General features: G+C 36.2%; 1 protein-coding gene across 1 annotated transcript in view; it reads left to right on the top strand.

The window, feature by feature from the left end:
- Positions 1–5333: 5333 nt before the first annotated feature.
- LOC108995789 (sterol 3-beta-glucosyltransferase UGT80A2-like) overlaps positions 5334–24073 on the top strand; it is a 45043-nt gene continuing 26303 nt past the window's right edge. The window contains exons 1-8 of the mRNA XM_018971417.2: positions 5334–5539; positions 5744–5913; positions 6898–7131; positions 9426–9537; positions 12259–12429; positions 17308–17371; positions 17603–17660; positions 17753–17930. Coding sequence (XP_018826962.1) covers positions 5407–5539; positions 5744–5913; positions 6898–7131; positions 9426–9537; positions 12259–12429; positions 17308–17371; positions 17603–17660; positions 17753–17930 — 1120 coding nt within the window. The 5' untranslated portion in view covers positions 5334–5406. The remainder of the gene's footprint in view (positions 5540–5743; positions 5914–6897; positions 7132–9425; positions 9538–12258; positions 12430–17307; positions 17372–17602; positions 17661–17752; positions 17931–24073) is intronic.

Here is a 24073-nt window from a genome sequence, read left to right as displayed (position 1 = left end):
CAGGTTGAGTTTTGTGAGTACTTTGATTTAAATCTTCGTCCTTGAACATAATTGAGCACATAGTCATTTTATTTATTTATTTCATTTTGCTTATGAAGAGAAGAAGTTGAATTAACTAGGCCAGGAAAGTTCAATCTTGCTTTGCTCTAGAATCCGTTGATGGATCCTTGAGGTGAAATCCGAATCGATACTAAATATTAGAGAAATGATCTAGGCAATTTTTTTGTTATAACCAGGAAGCTTTCCCAGCCGTCCTGATTATCATGCCATCATTGCTATGTATTCCTATAGTCAATCTCCTTGAGTCTTATTTTACATGATCTTTTACTTGTTCTTTTAACTACATAAACCATTCATGTTCTAAGCCTGAAAAACCATGATTTACCTTTTATAGTTTGAGAAAATAATTTGGTGGAAATCTACATTTAAAGATAAAGTTAGTTAAAGGAAATTATGCTCTATTTGAACAAAGTGTATGAAAAAGAAAAGAAGAAAAAGAAAAAGAAAAAGGTTGAAGTGGTTGAAGATTTGAAAAGGCTACAAAAATCGAGGTGGCTAAACGAAAAAAGGTGGGTGGCTGGTAGAAAAAAAAGTATTTTTGCTCGGTGTCTTTTGTCCAGAGGTGATTTATCCATCATGGTAGAAAAAGATAGAGAAAACTCAATAAGTGGAGTGCAATTCACTTCAGATTTTGTTGAAGGTATAGTAGGTATTGCTTCATTGATTACAACAACAATATTGTCATTAGTATGAGTATATAGTCGAGGAAGAGTTATGGCTTGAATCATGTGGATATCTCTTTCATTGTTCTTTCCACCAAGTATTTTCCTTATTTGCTTTGATTTTCCCTATCCATTTTCTTTCTTAGCCCTCACCCTGTAGCTTGTCATTATAATCTAATTAAAGACCTTTTGATCTCTGATTTTGGTATTTGACTACACTAGTGGAGATGATTTCTGAAAATTGGATTTATGGGGTTAAGTTTTGAAAGAATTCTTATGATTTCAGTTGTTCTACTTTTATCTGAGTTTGCATGTGGTTTGGAGTTAAATTGACTATATCACACACACACTCAAGGTTTTAGCTTCAGGTTGAAATAAACACTTAACTCTTGTTAAAAAAATTGCTAAATTTTTTATTAATTTTCCTTCTATCTTTGATGTTAAAAAAGTAAGATACTAGTTATGATATTTAATTCAGATTATGGCTTGGCGAGTGATGAGACTTCTCTATGGGGTCTACTTGATAGTCTATAGTAGTCTTTTATTTTTTATTTTTTTGTTTGAGGACAAACAAAGTTATAAGTTTAGGGGTGTTTGATGACTTGCATAATTTATTATATTTTATCACTTCTTAATTTTAAACTTTAGTCTAATTTTACTTATTTTTATTGATTTTAGGTTTCATTGTTGTCATTTAAATTTATTTCAGATTTGAAGAAAATGAATATTCAAATTTTACAAGCCCGTCGTCTAGGGACTCATTCTCATTTAAATGAAGAGTTTGGCAGTTTGACTTGGCATGCAATACGGTGAAGGAAGCAAGCTTTAGCTGGACTCTTGGACGCTGGAAGGATGTAGAAGCTGGAACTCACACGAAACGAATGGGAGCGGCATTTGCATTTGGGACGCAAGGAGAGAGTTGTACGTGTGGACGAACGACTAGACGCAATTTGATTTTTTGCAAGCACGAAAAAATAACCGGAGAGAGACGTCTACATAATGACGTAACACAGAATGAAAAAAAAAAGAAAGAAAAGAAGGAGAGCAGAAGAGTAAAAAGAAAAAAAAAGACGGAACAGAGATTATTTTTTGGCTCTTAGCACATTTGGACGCAAGCAGGATTTGGATGAAAAGGGGATTTTTTCTTTGTTCGTTTGAGACTCTGCAACTTGGAGAAGGATACTATGACTTGCGAAGGCTGGGACAACGAGGAGCATTATTTTTTCAGTGTTCATTTCCTTTCATTCTTTTCAGAAAAATTATGGTGAATTCGTTTATCTTAAATTTAATTTTTAGCATGAGCTAAATTTTCTTTATTCTAGGAAAACGATAAATCTAGTTTCGAACTATGCTTGCTTTTCTATGTTAATTTGAAGTAATTATCTTCTATATTTGTCTGATTTATTATGAACCTATTGCTTTTAATTAACTGACCATTAACTATATGATTTTGATCTTGTGATTTGCTATTAAAAGAGAGAATTATAAGATAGATATTGGATATTTCGGCATAGGTAAATATAGAGATCGAAAGACTTAGATGAACCTATGTAGTATTAAAATCATTGATCTTATTGCTTTCTTGTTTTATTAATTTGCATACTCTTGTGTAAAATGATGAACAAGAATATTTCCAATTGATTATCGAAAGAGGCATTTGGATAAATTGGAGATTTGTTAAGAAACAGAGAGAATTAAATTCAATTAGTTAGATGAGTAAAACATAGTGAGGGATTAGGTGAAATCGATTTCCTAGAAGTTTTCTTTTCCATTGATTTGATCTTTGAACAACATTTTTCTTTTTCTTTTGAGTATTTTCTTTAAATTAATTTTATTTTAAATTGCAGTTACAAAAATCTTAGTGATTTTTTTAAATAAAATCGAGATAAATATAATTTCGGTATTTTTCAAAAATAATGTACCAATCATTGAGGATGATACTCTTCTCATCACTTTACTATAAAATTACGATACTGTGCACTTGTAGTTTGGCACCTATCAAATATAGACTTTTCGTTCTCTCTAATTTTTATCTCTCTTGATTTTGAAAGAGCTGAGTTTTGGACATGACTTCATTTCTCGCCCATTTTCTTTGCAAACCATATCCCTCAAAACAGCTTTAGAAGCAAGCGGTTTGTTTGCATACGATCTGCTTTGGATTTTTTCTTCAATTTTTTCTTTTCAAGTTTCTTCTTCTTCTCTTGCTGTTTTTACCCAGTTTTCATGCTATTAATTACTTTTGGATTTGTTTTTCGGGTTTTGCTTCTTAGGGGCTTCTTTATTCAGCTTGAATATATACCATTGCTTGATGTGATTTACTGATCTCTCTGTGTCCATGTTTCCCGGATTCTGTTTGGTCTCATATCTCTTTGGATGACCTTGCTTTTGAGCAGATATTGTAAGCCTTGGGCAACTTCCATAGCTATTTTCATCCTTTTATCCCAGCTAATGAGTTTGTATGTTCTGTAGGCAGCGAAAAAAATGGATAATTCATTTTTGTGCTTAATTTACAAATGGAATTGGAAATGGGCTACACAAATTTGTTCTGCAGTTCAGATAAGGGACTGGTTAAATACTGAGAGTAGGTTTCCCCTTTCAGAGAAAATGCAAGGAGCAAGACTTTTAGCCACTGCGATATATCAAATCCAGAGAGATATAGAAAGTTTAAGCCTTTTCTTTATGATCTTTTGTCAGAGAAAACCTTCATGAACCAGTTGAAATAAATTATATCCTAAGTAGCGCAATGTTCATAGTAGAAATTTATCGTTGATACTATGTTTGGCTGTCGAGAAAACTCAAGAAAAAAATGAAAATTGTTTCAAGTTCCAATAGGTACACTCTAAGATTTCCAGCTTCGAGAAACTCAGAAAAAGTGAGCTGGATTTCGATACAAAATATACATGGTATGAAAACTCTCATCAATGATCAACTAGACCAACGGGAAAAAAAATGAAATCTAAAAGAAGGAGAAAATAGACAGCAAGTCTTTTCACGAAGCAGATGAATCGTTTTCAAAATAAAAAAGGATTCGAATATTTAAAAAAGAGTCAAGAGAAACGATTCATCGAGTGAGGGAGGAAGGGGAATGTCAATCTTGAGGGGAGGAGGAAGAAATATGATAGAGAACCCAACATTCGAAACCGTTTCTTCTTATTTCAAAAAACGACATTGTCGCATTTTGCCACCGTAGTTGGCTTGCACGGGGCCTTCCCTCTTCATGCCTGCAAATAGACTTTTTTTTTTTTATCTTTATATCTCTATCCAAAAGCTCTATCCTTCTCTCTTTTGGGTGTCTCTATTTGTGTGGGTGCTGATCTCAATCCCTCTCTCTCTCTCTCTCTCTCTCGTATGTTCTTCTTAAATGGTGGTGAGAATCTGATCATGTGCATCTACGTAATAATTGTGCTGGGAAGCCTACGTGTCACTTAACTATTGGATGACTGTTAAATGGGAGTAGTTGGACGGACGGTGCTAAGGTTTTCTCTTGAGAGGGACCCCAAACCAACAAAGCAGTTACCTTCGTTGTCATATTCCTACGAAAAAAGCTGGATGTAACCGGCTGAGGAAACCGCTGGGGAACCGAGTCCCATGTGGCACTAAATAAAACGGTAACGTTTTATTTTTTTCAAAACGGTTAACTTTCCTTCATCTTCTTCTCTGCGTCTTCAACTTTCTCATTTCTAACTTTCAAACAAAAATGCTCATCAAGCACAGAAGATCCTTCATCTTCCCCAAGCACCGTAAAAAATCATCCTTTCAAAGCTTTCAAGTTCTCAACAACTGCAGAAAAGATGCAAATGAATAATGATTTTATAAATAAACAATTAATTTTGTTGTATTTAAAAACTCTTATTCTGTGTTCGTTAATACCGATTTTTATTTTTCTCTGTTTTGATTTTAACGCGAAATTGTTTAGAGGAAAAAAAAAAAAAAAAACAGCTTGTTCTCCCTTAATAAATAGTGCAGAGCAGAAATAGACAATCCTCCATAATCACAATCCTCAACACACGTTTTCTTTGAAGTGGGTTGCGAACCAAACACATAAAAAATATTTCTCTAAAAATAAGTAAATAATTTATCCAAGATTTTAAATAAAGAAGAGAAAAAAAAAAAATATATCATTTGAGCTTGAGTGAGAGACAGAGATGGGGTTGCTTCAACGTAACAATTGAATAATCCATCTCCTTGTGAACATAGATGCTGTGCTCTAAGTGTAGGGCGTAGGAGCTTGCAGACGGGACGCCGTGAATGGAGACGAGCTTAAATATATTTACCATGAAAATGGGCAACAATTTTTCCAGGTACTGTTAATTTATCGGTGCAGACGACTGCAACGCAGAGCAGCCTTTTGGGTTTTCTATTGCACTATGAAATTCTGAATTCTTTTCTCCTTCTCTCACGATTCATCTGTTTTTTTTTTTTAAATATATCGGCTGATGTGGCAGCCGATTCCCCTACGATTTCGCCGCTCGGTTGCAAGTAGCAAAGCTGTATTCCTACTTGCGCGCTCCCGCTCTTAAAAAGGCTTTCAATTTCCTTGGAAAGCAGACCTACACGTGTCTCTCTCTGGAGCTTTTGTGTATTTTTTTTTTTCTGCTCCTCTCTCACGAATACACACGTAAACGAAAAGCGATACCTTTCCCACCACCTATTCTCTCTCTGTTCTCCATTTCCATACCATCCCATGGCCGAGTCCTCACCGCGCAACCATCAGCCCCGCCAGAGCTCTTCCGGTGGCTCCTCGGATATCTCCGTAGATCTCGAACCTCATCCTGCGGCAGTCGACGGCAATGTGGTTGTGTCATATTCTGGCGAGGGTACGGTAGACGCCAATACCACTCTCTTCTCTGTTCCCTTTTTCTCATTCACCTTTTTTTCCATGTTTCCTATGTCATTTTCTCTCGCATCTGTTGCTTTGTTCGTTCATTAGTTACATATTCTCATAAATTGTGGGAAGGGTGGGTTTGTAACTGATGGGAGGGCCAACGTATTAACATTTTGATTTATGGATGTGCGTTTAGGGATTCTTGGGAGTAATTCATCAACAAAGTGTTTTCCTGGGCAAGGCCTGATGGTTAAAAGATCAGATGCAAGTTCAAGTTCCAGTGAAATTAGTAAGTCCAAACGGAATCACAAGCTAGGAAGGTTCGCAGCTGAGTTTTCCGACGAGAAAACTCCATTCAAGAAGAAGGTTTGGTGTAATAAGAATAATATTAACTCCTGATTTTTACATTTCGAACTATGCACATTTTGTTTATCTTAGTTAGGAATTTGTAATTAAACCAAAGATCTTGACTTAGTTTTTGTGGATAGGTTTACCGAACCTGACTCTGGACTGCCTCCTGAAAACACAATGCCCATAAAAGTCAAATATTTCCTGTTGTCTAATCACAAATCACACCCTGTTTGATCGAAGTTGACATTCCTTTTGAGTCTGGAGCATCTAATATGACACAACAATTTATATGGCCTAAAAAAGAATATAGAGGCTATTAATATTTATTCTACATACATTTATTCTGCATGCACTTTGGACTCCCTTGATCAGAGTATTAGAATTCAGATGAAGTCATTAAAGTCTGCCAAGGCTGTTTATTTATGATATAACCTGTAGAAAAAGCTTTTGTGCCATCTATAAAATGTCAAAAAATACTTTTAAGTGGAAAAATCCCTGATCCAAATAATGTTAGAATTTAGTTGATTGTGCCTGATTATATACACATACATATATTATATGTACGTATGCATTTCTGCTTCTATGTGCTGAAGCTTTCTCAATATGTGGTTTAAAAGTTCATGGCTTTGTGCGTTAAGGTCACATTTTGGAACAAAGATTTCTTCAAAATGCAAACAATTTTAGACCAAAACGACTTTCACAAAACTCGAAAAAACATTTTCACAAAAGTTTTCTTCCCAAACATTTTTTCAACCAGCCGCATCATTTTTTCAAACCCCAATAAAAGTATCTCTAAAAACCTTTCTCAATCCAAACATATTTTTAGTGGATCCCATCACTTTCAACCCCATAAAATCCATCTTTAAAATTTCCTTAAAAACATATATAGTTTTCAAAAACATCTTTTTTTTTTTATATAAGTTGTTTTCAAAAACATCTTTCATCCAAACATACTCCCGGATCATGTTTTGGTATTGACGACACTTGAAAATCCTGCAGCTTAAATGGCTAAAACAAGTGGCCATGGTTAAGAAGGATGGGACAGTACAATTTGAAATTCCTGGAAATATTAAATCTCAAAGCTTCGATTTTTGTACTGGAGTTGTTCCTGGTACTGCTGCTGATACAGAACCCAGTGAAGTTCAAAATATACCTCCACTGCAAATTGTGATGCTTATTGTTGGAACACGAGGAGATGTACAACCATTTGTTGCCATTGGAAAATGTTTGCAGGTTATTTTCATTTTCTGCTTTTGTTAGGCCTTAAAACAAATCTCTTTAATAGGATTCATTGGGAAAAGAAGTAAAAAAAAAGCTATCCTCTGCCACTATTCAACTGGCTCTTAGAGCACGTTGTGTCGTGCAGTGCTGTGCATGATGCATCTACACGTGTGACGTTAATTAAGTTTTTTGCCAAGTACTTTGTGCATGTTGTGGTTGATTCTGGGATCACAGTCTTGAATATGTGCTGTCTCACAAATGTAGGAAGTGCATGAACAATAGAAATGGAATCTTTTATTACTTTTGGCTTGGGGAGGAATAGGGATTTAAAATGTTGCTACCATTTTAGTTGAAATGGTGACTCTTCTCAGTGGCGCTCAAGAGCCGGTAAGGGTTTTTTAGGGATACTGTTTAGATTTTGACATGCTTAGGACCCTCTTACCTCACTCAATACCCGTTGAATTGGTTAATTTTTTTTCCTTTTTTTTTTCCATGCCTTAAGGCTTCTTGAGAATTTTTTGTTATTCATGAATTATTTTCTTCTTCTGATTACTATGTTACAGATGCATGCGGCATTCTTGAATCTTGAACCTACGACTTCACCCTCTACCCTATTCTTACGGGAAAGGAGGTGCCATTTGAGCTAGATCTTATCAGCTTTTTACACTAGGATAAACCACAGCCATAGGGGATCTATTTAATCAAGTATTCATGTCATAATGCATTCAGTTCAATTTATTTTCATCAATAAGTCACTTAAACAGTCCAAAATCTAAGGATCACGGCTGACCTTATTTTTCAATTTCAGTGACATATGGATAGGTTTACTCTTTATTCTCTCTACCATTCTTTTATCCTTATCTTCCTTATTCTTGTACTCTTCTTTTGTTCTTATACTATACAAGTTGCATATTGCTTGTTTTCAACCATAAAGCTGCTCCTTGTTGATTGTTTTGTATTCTAGGCTTTCTAAATTTTTTTATAATAATTTAGCTAATTTGTTACTGGCTTCGTAATCTGCTATAATGTACTCTTGACTATCCACTAAACGTATTGCAAGCTTGTAGAACATCTGTATGCCTAAAATGTCTCTACCAAGGAAGGTTGGGCATTTTTTTGTTTTTTTTTACGGAACCTCTGAGCTTTATTGATAAACCAAGCTTGTAGAACATCTGTATGCCTAAAATGTCTCTACCAAGGAAGGTTGGGCATTTTTTTGTTTTTTTTTACGGAACCTCTGAGCTTTATTGATAAACCCTCACTTATGGCGGAGGAATACCATGGTTATAGGTCATTACCAATAAAAACCTTATTACCAATCAATCACAACAATCAATAATCCAAAAAAAAAAACGCCAATTAAAACTAAATACATCAACTCAAGAACATCTCAAATAAGGAAAAGACAATTTGTCAGTGTGAATCAAACCTTTAAAAATTTTTGGAACATGCAATAAAGATCTCCAAACGCGAGTCGAGCCTTGAGCTCCCAGTTTAGCCAAATAATCCGCCGGTGCATTTCTTCCCGAAAGATATGGTTAATAACAAAATTACCACCTCTGAACAATCTCATAACCTCCTCTCAAAACTCTTCTAAATACCAAACACCACATCTCTGTTGATGAATCCAGGTTACACAAACCAATGAATTCGACTCTATGTCCACCTGTTGAAGCCCCAATGCACGGCAATATTTCAAACCAATTAACAAAGCCTTCAACTCAGCAAGATTGTTAGTTCCATCCCCAAGATAGCATGAGAAAGAAAGCACCATATCCCCATGCATATCCCGAATTAATCCAGCTGCTCCTAATCTCCCTGGATTACCGAAACTGCAGCCATCAATATTCAACTTAAATCTCCCCTGCCTTGGCTTCACCCAATAAACTAATTGAACCCGATCTGGTTTAATCGGGATAATAGGAATACACAAATCCCTCAGCCTATCCTCATTAGCAAAAGAAAGCTTAGCAAACTTGGACAGATTGCTTTGCACTTTCCCGAGCCAAACACGAACAGATCTCCAAACCTCTTCCGCCAAAAAACATCTTCCTTCCATTCTTGCCTTACACCTGCATTGCCACAACTTCCATGGTCTATTTATATGTTTATGAATGTTTCCTTGTATTGATAGTTGACAAGATTATTGAATTTCAATGTGAGTTGTGCAATATGGTTTCTTAGTTGTAATCATTTGTAGTGGAGAATAGGTTGCATATGCAAAGTAAATGAAAACTTATGTTTTATTGCAAATCAGAATCACATTCTCTACTGGTAATGTGAACTCATGAAAACTTTGCTTGTAGGGGTGTGGCCATAGGGTTAGACTAGCAACTCATGCTAATTTCAAAGATTTTGTCTTGACTGCTGGGCTGGAGTTCTTTCCTTTAGGTGGAGATCCAAAAGTTCTTGCTGGTTGTAAGTGTTAAAATGCTACTTTCTTGTGAATCTACTGTTTTTGACATGATCTCCTCTTATTGATCTGTCATATATTAATGGTTTGGATAATAAGTATAGCATTGATGTTATAGAGGCGCTCTATCTTGTTGCTTTTCATTCCTAGCAGAGTAAGCGGAGATATTTTACCTGATAAAAGTAATGGAAAATTTGTCTACCTTTTTCTACATTTTTTGTCCTGCTTTCTTTCCTCGGAGGTGAGAAGGGTCGAGTCTACCAAAGAGAGAAGATACTAGTTGAGGACTAAAACTATCGAGTCTACCAAAGAGAGAAGATACCACTTGAGGACAAAAACTATGTTTCCCCATGGAAATTATCAACATTTGCAAAATTAAATTTGGCATTATCCTTTTAATGGAAAAGTACAAATTTTTTTAGGATTCCCAGTTTTTTGAAATGCTTTTTTCTTTGAAAAAAGAGGAATATATTATAAGAATACATGAACTTATCAGCTGTATTAGTCTTCTATAATGTATGTTCCTGGAGCTAGTATTGCTAATAATCATTATAACAAGTTTCTAGGTCAAATTGCCCATGGTCTTTGGCCAATGTCTGGCTGTATAATGTTTCCTTGAGGTGGAGGTATTGGGGGTGGTTATTACTTATTATGTCGATAAATCATATTTAAAGCGTATTGCTACATATCACACTACTATCCAACCGTCATCCCACTTTATAAATGTGGCACTTTTCATCAACCTTGGATCATCTCTTATTTTTCTAAAAATAAATTCAAAGGTTGATGGGCCATCCTACCTTGTACTGGGATAAGATGGGATGATGGTGTAGTGTATAAAATTTTCGTTATATTAAATTGATGAATAAAAAACTCATTTTCATTAAAGGTCAGTGCCTAATTTAATTTTAGAAATGCTGATAACTTCAACCCCGATTAATTTAATTAAAAAATAATTAATTTTTGGCGTATCTATTTCTTATAAAATTATTTTTTATAAGGAAACAGTCTGATTAATTTAATATTTTTATATATTTTTTGTGTAATTTTCGTTTCATTTTATTCTTGTAATCTTCTAGTAACTAGATTTGTTGTGCCTGAAGGCTGAAGACACCTCCCTTTTTTTTGGCTTGCATTAGTATTGATAATTATAACGAGTTTCCAGGTCAAATGGCCAATTTTCTTTGGGCCTGAAGACACCTTCCAGCTCATAAGATTGGGCTGATGTTGAAGTCATCGGTTCGAGTCACATAGGATTTGTGCTTTTTACATCAATAAAAGAAAGAAAAAAACAAGGTTCTCAAAACACAAAGACAGGAAGAACTGACATGTATTAGCATCCGTATTGTTTCAAAAGAATGTTGGAAATTTTGTGGACTGAGAATATGTAATGAAATTAAATGCAGTTTAATAATAAAAAAATGTTGATTCCGTGTCATAAATTTTTTGAGAGTTATCAAATCCTGAACTTGTACATGTAACTGCACTTGGTGCGTGTAGCATAAACAGAAGTCTGCAGAAACAGTCATAGGCCTACCTAAATAATGTCAGTAAAGAAAATATGTAGAGAGCGATAACAGAAAGGAACACTGTTATAGTTGCATGCATTTGCAAATCTCCAAAGTATTAAAAATCTAACTAGTCAAACTGTTAGAAACTATATGGGCTCTGGATGAACCAGTAAGTGCTGTCAAACAAAGTGCTTCTTTGACTTGAGTGACTTTCTGATTCTGCCATCAGTAACTTAATTCTCGGATCTAACACCCCATGACACAAATTCATGAGGCACTAAATTAATTGCAGCTAATTATTAAGGCCTTGTTTGGGTAATGAGATATTTTCAGATATTCTCAAAACTTCTCATAATTTTCTTCCCAAACATCACTCAAACACAAAACACTTTTCAATTTCAAATCTTCAACTTTTTCATCTAATCATTACCTAATCATTATCCAAACACAAAACCCAATACAACTTTCCCAAACTTCCAAACAAAACAAAAAAGGAAATACAAATTTTTTAAATTTCGAAATAAAAATAATATTAAAATATTATATTCAAACCATTTTTTAACTTTATAATATTTTTATTCAACTTTTTCTATCTCCTTTCCCAAAACCTAATAAAACATCTTAACTCAAACCATTTCACTACTATCACAAACTATTTCACTACTATTCACAAACAATTTTACTACTATTCACAGAATTCTGAAATATTCTAAGCATCCAAACTAGCCCCAAGACTTTTTTATTTCACTCTTATTCTCGCCTTTAATTTTATTAAAACTAATGCATGAAATTCATCATTGCACTTCAGCTGCTTAGAATTAATTATTGTATATTTTAACTGCTCAACCTTAATGCTTATAGTTTTGGGAAAACAATAATGGGCTTCTGGTTTTTCCCTTGAAAGTATTGATTTAAAAAAACTTATAGGCCTTTGGTGTATAAATGGTCAATTTTAGATTTCAATTTAGTGCTTGCCAGGGGTAAAAAAATGGAATTATTCAGGTCTTGAATCATGAGATGAGCTTTGCCAATGAGCTTTAGTGCAAATGGCACCGAGTCCCTTGTAAGAAAAGTAGTTTAGGATGGAGTCATAGGTTAAAGATTTCATGAGTGCATGTATAACTCATGAATTATAGATTTCATAATGCCCCCTCCTTCCTCCCTTTCCTTTTGACTTTCTTGTTTACTTCAAATAAATTTATGTCATTTCTGCAGATATGGTTAAGAATAAAGGTTTCTTACCATCAGACCCTTCAGAAATATCCATCCAGCGAAATCAAATCAAGGAAATCATATTCTCTTTACTTCCTGCATGCATGGAATCTGATCCTGATTCCAAAATTCCGTTTAAAGCAGATGCAATAATTGCAAATCCCCCAGCATATGGTTAGGTTCCATCGCTAATTCTTTTATCCCTTTTTCTGAATATTAGAGTTCTCTTATCATGCAATTCCATTGATCGTTTTTTCTCTGATTCTGTTTTTCTTTTTATCAAATTTATTAATATATTTTGAGAGTGTATTGATATTGCAATAGTCTTTTGTTTGAAAGTTCAATATGCTATCACTTTATATAAAGTATTTCCTCAACAGCTCTAACATGGATTTCTCACTTTAATCAACGTGCTATTTTTTGCTGTTTCTTTTTTCTTTTTTTTTGATAAGTAATAAGTTATTTTATTGATATGAAAGAGGCATAGCCCAGGTACACTAGAAGTATACATGTGAATACACCAGTTTAGTGACTCGAAACAGTTACAAGGAAATCATGAAAACTAAGACCATTCAAATCAAGAGCAATGGCCCACACAAACAAGGTCTTCCAGAAAAAGCTCCTAAACTCTTCCAAAGAGCGTTCATGATCCTCAAAAAGTCTCCCATTATGTTCGTTCCAAATACACCAGAAAATACATATAGGAACCATCTTCCACACTGCTGCAATTTGTGCTGTTCCTGAGATCCCATTCCAGCTTGCTAACAAGTCAACCACCCTACCCGGTATCCCCCATGCTAAGCCCATTCTACTGAAAAAATTAGTCCAGATATCTCGAGCAAACTCACAATGAAGAAGTAAATGGTCCACCGTTTCCCCACTTTTTCTGCACAAACAGCACCAGTCCATAATAATGAGGCCACGTCTTCTAAGATTATCAAAGGTCAGAATCTTCCCTAGAGCTGCCGTCCACACAAAAAATGCAGCCTTTGTCGGTGCTTTAGTCCTCCAGATATTCTTCCAAGGGAAAATATGCCTTTGGTGCATATTAATGGATTCATAAAAAGAGCTTACCGAAAATTTCCCTTTCCTAGAGGGGCACCAAACCATCGTATCTTCCAAAGTGGCAGCAGTGGTAATGTTGTACAGCATGCTCAGAAATCCCACCAGCTCATTCACTTCCCAATCGTGTGCATCCCGAGTGAGGTTGATAGTCCACTCCTGTGTGCCTTGGTTAAAAACCCGCAAGTCAGCCACCATAGCTTCTTTTTCCCGTGCAATTCTGAAAATCATAGGATAAGCATCCTTCAAGGCCGTGTTTCCCAACCACACATCTTGCCAAAAGCTGATCCTACTACCATCCCCCAAACGCAAACGAGTATTACTAGCAAAAGAGCACCATCCTTTTCGAATAAACTTCCATAGCCCCACTCCATATGTCCCCCTACCCTCTTTAGAACACCAACCCCCTCTTTCACTTCCATACTTCATATCCACCACCCCTTTCCATAAAGCCCCCCTCTCATGGTTATAACACCACAACCATTTCCCTAATAGTGCCTTATTGAACGCCCTCACATTCCGGACCCCCAATCCACCGTCTCTCAAAGGGGAACATACCTTTTCCCACCCTACTAGATGGAACTTACGCTCATCTCCTAGCCCACTCCACAAAAAATCCCGTTGAAGTTTCTCTATTCTAGAAGCAATACTTGCGGGGAGAGGAAATAAAGATAAGTAATATGTGGGGAGATTGGATAAGGTACTCTTCATAAGTGTGATTCGCCCCCCTTTAGAGAGATACAACCTTTTCCACCCGGCCAACCTACGCTCAAATTTTTCCAGCACCCCTTCCCAAATTGTCTTTGCTTTGAAAGAAGCCCCCAACGGTAAACCCAGGTACTTCAATGGCAACGAAGTAACCCCACATCCCAAAATATTCGCCAACCCTCTAATATTGCTGACTTCTCCAACCGCAACCATCTCCGTCTTGGCAAGATTAACCTTCAACCCGGATACCGCTTCAAAACATAGTAAGATGGCCTTCAAAGATTGTATATGCCCTTCATTTGCCTCACAAAAAAGCAAAGTGTCATCTGCAAACAAAAGATGAGAAATAATAGTGGAACCATGGGTATCTCCCATTGAGAAACCTGAAAAAAATCCTCCTACTGCCGCCGACACCATACGACTTAGAGCCTCCATAACTAAGACAAATAAAAGAGGTGATAGTGGGTCACCTTGTCGCAGACCCCTCGAACTATGAAAAAAACCCACGGGATCACCGTTTATCAGAACCGAGAAGCGAACCGATGACATACAGTATCTCATCCACTTCCTCCATTTTTCCCCAAACCCACATCTCCTCAGCATGTACATCAAAAAATCCCAATTTACATGATCATAAGCCTTCTCTATATCGAGTTTGCATAAAATACCTGGATCTCCCGACTTGAGCCTGCTGTCCAAATATTCATTAGCTATAAGAACCGAGTCCAAAATTTGTCTCCCCCTCACAAAAGCATTTTGAGACTTAGAGATAATCTTCTCCATGACCGTGCTCATCCTGTTAGCAAGAGCTTTGGCAAGTATCTTATACACACTGCCCACAAGACTAATCGGTCTAAAATCTTGTACCTCTCTTGCACCGGCCTTTTTAGGGACTAGTGCAATAAAAGTAGCATTTAAGCTTTTCTCAAATCTGCCATGACTGAAAAATTCCTGAAAAACCAGCATTACGTCCTCTCGCACCACCTCCCAACAAACCTGGAAAAAAGCCATTGTGAATCCATCCGGGCCTGGAGCTTTATCTTTGTTCATATTCCTGATTACTTGTTTTACCTCTTCCTCTTCAAATGGTCTCTCCACCCAATCCATACTATATTGGTCAATTACCTCAAAAGCTAGACCATCTATTGTGGGCTTCCATGCATGAGGTTCCGATAACAAATGTTCAAAATGCCCTACCACATGCTCTTTTATCTCACCCTGATCTGAAGATACATCTCCATCTATGCTCAAAGACTCAATGTAGTTAAACCTCCTATGTGCATTGGCCATGCGATGAAAGAACTTTGTGTTTTTATCCCCCTCCCGAAGCCACAAGGCCCTTGACTTTTGTCTCCATGAAATTTCCTCCATTAAAGTCAATCTTTCCAATTCAGCAACTACCTGACCTTTTCTGATATTTTCTTCCCCTACACCCTCCAGGCCTTGTAACTCCTGAAACAAACTCTTCTTTTGTAAAGTTACATTACCAACTATCTGTTCATTCCAAATCTTCAAGTCCTTCTTCAAAGCTTTCAACTTTCCAGCCAGTACATAACTCGGATTGCCCTAAAAAAGGTATGAATTCCACCATTGCCTGACCATCTCCACAAATCCATCCATCTTTAACCACATATTCTCAAACTTGAACGGCCTTCTACCCCCTTGAGTACCGCCACAAGCTAACAATATAGGGAAGTGATCAGAGCATATCCTTGAAAGCCTAGTTTGACTTACATCTGAGTATTGTGTCTCCCACGAGGGAGAGATGAGAAATCTATCAAGTCTTGACCAGGCTTGATTATTAGACCAAGTGTAATCGCCTCCCATTAATGGTAAATCCATAAGGCCTACCTCAAAAATGAAATCCGAAAAATCCACCATAGCTTGGTTTTGTCGACCCGCCCCTGAACTTTCGCTGGAAAATCTTGTCACATTAAAATCTCCACCTATACACAACGGTACCTCCCACCAAGAACATAGGCCAGCAAGCTCATCCCAAAGCAACCTCCTCTCACTGTACAAATTAGGACCATATACCCCAATAAACGCCCATAAAAAATTATCTTCTGTGTTTTTAAAAAAACACCCAACCGAATATTCTCCCACAAACTCATCACTATTTTCCACCACCCTCTTATCCCACATAATCAAAATTCCACCCGAAGCCCCTTTCGAAGGCAAATATGACCAGCCTACATATTGACAGCTCCATAAGCTCCGAATAATACTTCTATTGATAATCTTCAACTTTGTTTCTTGTAAACAGATAATTTCCACTTTCCATTGCCTTAATAGAGCTCTTATTCGCAAACGTTTATTAACCTCATTCAGCCCCCTAACATTCCAACACAAAATTATTACCTTGTTGAGAGCAGAAAAGATCTGTTGAAAATGAGGGAAATTTTGAAGACATATGATAGTGGAAGAACCCAAGGCTTTATTTTATTACTACTCTTTACCACTTGGTGGCAGTCCACCTTTGTATTCCCAATTATAGTACTCAGGAGCATTTTGACCGGTTCCCGCTCTCATCAGGCGTATTTGTAGTATACTTCCTGTGTACTGTGATTATGCCTATGCATTTGCTTGATTATTAATAAAATTTATTTTATCAAAAAGTCAAGAACAGCTCGTTTAGAGCTTCATTAAGGCACCGGCTGTGTGGGCTAAGCCCACTACCGTTCAGAGGAGTCTGAGGGAAACTAAGACCCAACTGCTTAGTGAAGTAGGGAGAAAAACAAAGACAAAAAACTAGATACAATCACAAAATACAATAGAACCTCACTATAGCTCAGCACCTTCTAGAATAGGGACAGGTATCCTTTATCAACACTTCTGTTTGCAATGTGCATATATGGGTGCTTGTAATTGAAGCCATATGATTCACAAGAATTGAAAGACTTCTCAGTTAAAACTTAATTATATGATTTGGAGTCTGTTTATGTTTAGATAATTCTTATTGGTGATAATAACAGATGTGTACAGTACAGCGTGACTTTTTAAGTGGGTCCAACTATTAAACCTGCTTGAAGTAAAGCTTGTTTGCTTCATAAAAACTGGAATTCAAAGCCATTCTGCAGTATGTTTTTCTTATCATGTTTTAGACCAGTCTACTTTTGTTAGCTTGTACGTGTGCTTAAGACCATGTTCTATACATTGTCAAAAAGAAGAAACAATGATAATTTTTCCTTCCTGTTTAGGCTGTTGCCAAAGAAAGTTTATTTTCTATACATTGATTGCAGTCATTTAATTAGCTGTTAACAGGTTCAAATACTTTTTCAGGACATACTCATGTTGCAGAGGCACTAAAAGTACCACTTCATGTATTTTTCACAATGCCATGGACGTAAGTCTTGTTTTCTTTTGCTGCAGACAAACATTTTAATCTATGTACGCTTTGTTTTTTTGGTATTAAATATTTCTCAGAGAAACATGATAGGACAAGCTATATGGTTACCGAAAACAGTTATTCTCTTTCATTCTTACATATATATCTATATATATTAACTGTATGTAACAACTTTACTGGGAATATTCGCATGAGTTCATGACATTGGACTCCTTTTTTTCGTTTCAGTCCTACTAGTGAATTCCCCCACCCTCTATCTCGAGTGAGACAACAAATTTTATATAGAGTGAGTTTTTGTTAATCATCATTTAGTTTTATTTTCCTTCAAGTAATTCTCCTTGCAATATAATTATATATAAGATGGGTTTCTTTTTGCAGCTTTCTTATCAAATTGTTGATACGATGGTTTGGCTTGGAATAAGGGATATCATTAACGAGTTTAGGAAAAAAAAATTAGGTATAAGGCCTGTTACATATCTAAGTGGATCCTATAGCTCCCCTCCTGATGTCCCCTATGGATATATATGGAGTCCTCAACTTGTTCCAAAACCTAAAGGTGATATTTTCACATTTCCATTAGACTTCTATTTGACTTTGTGCTAGTATTGGTACTTCATTTTTGCAGCAATTTCATAAATTATTATTTTTTTGATAGGTAATCAAGCTATTTTGTAAATTATTAAATAATTAATAAAAAAGAAGTTAAGAATGCCACAGTTCAATGGCAGTATAACTATTTTCTTTTTAACCTGCAATTTAAATATATTATCTAATGTTACTTTAATGTTATTCTAAAATGTCTAATTGGCTGAATTTAAATTGTTTGTATATTTGTTGGGATATATGAAATTATTGCTAAAAGTTTTAGATTGAATGGATGTATTGTAAATGGTGCCATATCTCATCAAAATTTGATTCCATGATTGCTTAGTAATTTCTTCGGTACTCATTACTGCACTTCTTTATATACTCCAATCAACAATTTTGACAGCATAATTTGACACCTTATCATGCCATTGTTAAAACTTAATGAATATGATGGTTATCTGGGATGTGTTGTATTTTTTTTGGACTCCTCAAAGATTTTGGATAAATGTTTTGGGTAACATTGCTTGATTTATCTTGCATCATCCACTGGATTAAAGATGGTGCAGACTGGTGACAACTTGAAAAGCTAAGGGTCACTTTTGTTATGCCATTGTTTGTCATTATCGGTGTGTATAACTTTCCTGGAAAAGCTACCTTTTGGCAATATTCAACTATCCCTTGTCACTTAGTTTTATGATTTCCAGACCTTATTTGCCTCACTTTGGATTTTGTGGCCCTACCTTATTAGTTCGTTGGCTTCGTCTTGTTGGTTGCATATTTTTTTAAAATGAATGTGGCCCGGTTTTCTTGACATTTGTGTCCTTGTGCACTCTTAAAACTACTGGGTGGAATTATAGACAATGTAGTTTAGGTGCTCTGTTGTGACTGCACTATTTTGGTTTGTATTTACTAATATGTACCTGAACATAGAGAGCCCCTAAAGTCTAGACACGAGGGCATGAGTGTTCTGATAAGTTTACTGTTCTCTTGGTTAGTAAGGTGAGTTTCCTTTGTATTTATGTCCAAATGAGCATTAGTCTCCAAATGAGTCTGTTTCTCCTTGAAAGTGTTCACTAGTTTTTCCATAGAAGTCTTGTATATATTGCAGCCATATATTTGAACTAAAATCATTGTAGTTTTGCCACTTCCCCTTTCCACGTTGGTTTGTTCTTGAATCATCAAAACGCATGTTTAAAAAATCACTGAAGTTTTTTTTTTTTCTTTTCGTCATGGGTTGAAATCTAAATGCAATAACAGGAAAAAGATAATTTTCTCTTGATTAGAACAACATCAAGATCAAATCCATGAATCAGAAGGCTCCACTCATCTTTCATTCGTCTTCACTATTCTTTAACTGTAACACCCCCTTCCTAGTGTTAGGGTTGCTACTAATAGAACCGTTACAAATGAGCCAGGTACGAAAGATTTTGTAGCATTTAAAACAAATCAAAATCTTCGTTAATAAAAAGCATGGTAGCACTTATTGAAAAACCATAGTCTTGGGCTATTCATACAAGTTCCATAACCAATAACTAAACTTCTCACATTAATACAAAACTGTCTGTTCAGTCTCAATCTCCATAAGGTACTCCTGACCTGTGGACTCATCATCATATATTTCTTCACCTGGACTGTCAAAACATAAAAACAAGAGTGTGAATACGCACTAAACAATACATCACAAAGTAAACATAATCATGACTTAATGAAGCTTTTGCATTTAACCATCATGCATATCTTAAAAATCTTTCATACATCACATTACATAAAAAACATTAACATTCACACAATTTCCCCCTTGTGTGCAAGGGTTTGGAACCAATTACAAAATCAATAAGATGATGGATATAACTAGGCGCACATCTAATGAGGCATTCATGCCATTCACCTCGTTATTTGTCATCATACAATATTCAATCACTTATCTTTTCAGTCTTTTTTCCTTTCTTTCTTTCTTTCATTCATTCATTTATCATGAGAAGTGCTATAGTCATAAATAGATTTCACAAAAGTAAACTCACAAACTGACGTGGCTTGATGTGGTACGTCAAATTATTGTAAAGTAGATTTAACGTATCACATGAAGTCATGTCAGTTTATGAGTTTACTTTTATGAAATCTCTTTGTAACTAAAGCATTTCTCTTATAATAAAGGATACCTCCTCAACAAAGCTTATCAACAAATGAGCTTTACCATACAATAATTGTAAACAACAGTTTTGAGAGGAACAATTACATTTATGTGATCTTTTAATATTAATAATAGTATATAATAAATAAGCTTTCTCCAACGTTCTAACATTATCTTTAGGAGCATTTCAAGGAGATCTGTTGTGTCAAGCTGGCCAAAACTTGGCTTGTTGCTTAGGCTGGCTTGACTTGCACCCCCAGTCGTGTAGGCATGCTGGCTATCAACATCTCATCCACAATTTTCCAACATTAGGTTCTTTTCTTGTTGTAATAGATCAGTTGGCTAAGTTTTCAAACTACTTTTGGTATATTGTCTCTTAAATTATATATTATTATATATTTTTTTAATAAGTAAAACTAAGTTTTATTAAAACAAGTAAAAAGCTATAGCCTAAGTGCACAGGAAGTATATAATTGAGAACACCTAATTACAAGGAACTAGAGATGGATACAAAAAATCATGAAAAATAACTCCATTAAAAACAATAGTAGAGGCCCAAAGAAAGTATGGAAAAAAAAGCATCTATGTTCATCCAAAGATTGTTCCTGGTTTTCAAAGCTCCTACCATTCCTTTCAGGCCAAATGCATCACACAAGACATAGAGGAATCATTTTCCACATGATAGCAATTTGGGGGTTGCCCTAAATACATCTCCAACAAGCAAGAAGATCCACCATCCTCCTAGGCATCGCCCATGCAATTCCAATGCTGTTAAAAATCTCATCCCACAAAATAAATTATCCATAGATTCACCACATTTTTCACAGATATAGCACCAATTCATTACAATAATTTTCCCTTGGAAGCCATCCAACCAAAGAAAGCTACATTGGGAGTCACCTTGCTCCTCCAAATCCACGGGAAAGGATTTGACCTAACATTACCTGATACAAAGATTGAAGTGTGAACTTCTTGTTACCATCCTGAATCCAAAGCAAATTGTCCATCTTCCCACTAGCGATGCTCACATCATACAACAATCTAAATAGTTCATAAATAGTCCTCACTTCCCAATCCTGGGCAGCCCTTAGAAAACGAATATTCCAGTATAAAGAACCGTTAGGTCCAAAATATCCGCCACCGAAGCATCCGGATCAGAAGCTATCCAGAACGGGTAGGGAATGCAATCTTGAGGGTAGGATCTTTGCACCAAATCATGTGCCAAAATTGGATCCTAGATCCCTCACCAGCCGTAAATCTAAAGTAACGAACAAACAAAATCTCCCCATTCCTATCGGTTTTCCCGCAATTGCACACCATGCACTTTTCACTTGATTAAAGCCCCCCCCCCCCCCCCTCCCCCTGCGGGTGGAATGGCTCCCCTTCTTTGATTGTGTTCTTGACCCTTTGACTTAGGATTAGTCATGTTATTGCCATAACTAGCTACCAAGAAGCGCCTTACTCAAAATCCTCAACTTTCGGACCTTGAACCTTCCACTTATATTATCGGGGAGCAGACCTGATCCCAACTAAATAAGTGGAACCTGGCCTCCTCCCCAATTACTCCCCAAACGAAAGTACAAATAATCTTCTCAATTTGATAAGCCACACCTACAGGGAAATAATGATAGAAAATATGTAGAAAAGTTAGAAAAGTGCACTTAATCAAAGTGATTCTTCCCCCTTTTGACAAATATATCCTTTTCTGGACTGCCAACCTTCTCAATCTTCTCAATTGAAGCCATCCCAAGTTGCCTTCAACTTATAAGCAGCTCCTAGGGGAAGACCATGGTATTTCATGGCAGAGATTCAAAGAAGTTACCTTGCATCCCATGATACTAGCCAATCCTCTTATATTATGCACGGAACTTACTGGGACCATCTCGGATTTCTCAAGATTCACCTTTAGGCTGGAAACAACTTAAAAAAAAGAAAGTAGAACTGAACAAATATGGCCTTGGTCTAAATCACAAAAAAGCAATGCATCATCCATAAAATGTAGGCGAGAGCCATTGAAAAAACAATTATTAGTGAAATCCACTGAGAAACTTGAGAGATAGCTGCCAACAACGTCCTCCAACATCCAACTAAGCACATCTGTTATGATAACAAAAAGGAAAGGAGTTAACTCAATCCACAAGAGCTGTTTAAAAAACCAATAGGAGTACTAGTCACCAAGACGGAAAATCTAGTAGCATATACGCAATGCTTAATGGACCACCTCTCACCAAAACCACACCTCCCAAGTAAATAAAAAAGAAAATCCCAATTCGCATGGTAATAAGCCTTCTCCATATGAAACTTGTATAGAATGGGTCGCGTTTTTGCTTTTATTATATATTATACATCATATAATATATAATGAATAAGCTCTACGATATAGTAATTAGAAAAGAAGGCTACCAATGAATTAGCTTTACCTCATGTATCCTAGAGGTGATGTAGGATCTTTTCATGGTTGTGTTTTAGATTAAAAGAGTTGGGGATTCTTAGAGTTCTAAATGAGGAGTGTGCGGCACCTTGGTTTAAGGTTTGAGATTGTTTTTTTTAGTAGAATTCTAATAAGTGCTGACTGGAGGGCGTCATGGTTGTGATCTTTTATGATTTAACCAAAGTCAAGGTTTAAATAAATCTTATGGGTGGAGGCAAATGTGATGGTAGTCCATAATCTTGGTAAGTTGAGCGTTCTATGGGGATTTCTTCTCTTAGTTCACCTAAGAGTCTCGACAGTCAATGAGGCTAAGAGCTCCTAGATTAATTTTGTCTAGGATTAGGATTCCTAGGAAAATGGGGGTTTCGGCTAAGTGTTTGTTCTAGGATTTCATAATTTCCCAATTTTCATATCGAAAATTATGTTCTAGGGTTTCGTGGGTTTAAAACAAGAATTGTAAGAATTTATAAATTAATACCCTATGCTGGCAGCTAACGTTCAAGATTGGGCCAAGAACTAACCTTGTATACATGGAAGTCAGTCAATGAATGGTGTAAGAGATCATAGGCCTGTGGGCCAAAGATAAAATTTCATCCCAGCACTAGGGAACTAGAGCTCGGGTGTTACAAATGTCCTCCCTTATAAAAAAATTGTCCTCGAATTCTTACCTTAATTGAACAAATAAAGGTATTTCTCCTTCATGTTGCCTTGATGCTCCAAAGTTGATTCCTTGACCATCGTGAAAGTCTTGTTGCATAGGACCTATGCCAAGACTCCTAAAAACTCCTCGTAGGTGAGGTCGTTGTTGACCTTTAGTGGACCGTACTTCAGGACATAAGGATTTGGGACATACTTCCTCAACATAGAAATGTGAAACGCACCTTGTATGGTCGATAGTTATGGTGATAGTACCATTCGATATACTACTGCTCCAATCCTCTCTAATATTTTGAACGGGCTGATTTATCTTGGGCTCAACTTGTCTTTCTTCCTCAATCTCATTACTCTTCTCATCGGAGTGATCTTCAGAAATACATTGCTTCCCACTTAGGTGTCGTTTGGATTCGAAGATGAGTTGTGAATAGTAGTGAGATTTGTGAGTTAAAGTTGCTGAATAGTAGTGAATAGTATTGAGATGAGTTGAGATGAATTAAGATGGGCTGTGAATACAAACGAGGCCTTAAAATTTAAAGTTTTATTTTATTTTTTATTTTTTTGTAGGTAGCATACTTTGTCTTTCTTGTACTATTGCCAACTTCTTTTTGACAGTACCACCTTCTCACACGTCTTGAATTACCTCGGGTCCCATCACTTTCCATTTGCTAACTTTCATCTATATAAAGCAGAGATTGGCATATAGAACCTCATAGGGCGCAACCTTGATGCTATCCTAGTAGTGGTTGTTAGAATCAAATTCTATCAGAGCTAGGTACCTACCTAACTTCCCTTTAAATCTATAATGTAGGCCCGAAGCATATCCTCTAGACTCTGTATGGTCCTCTTAGACTGATCTTTCGATCTATGGATGGAAGGAGGTACTATGTGTCAG

This window comes from Juglans regia, chromosome 11 (genome assembly GCF_001411555.2).
Source record: "Juglans regia cultivar Chandler chromosome 11, Walnut 2.0, whole genome shotgun sequence".
Taxonomy (NCBI): domain Eukaryota; kingdom Viridiplantae; phylum Streptophyta; class Magnoliopsida; order Fagales; family Juglandaceae; genus Juglans; species Juglans regia.
This window is presented reverse-complemented; position numbering and strand designations above follow the sequence as displayed.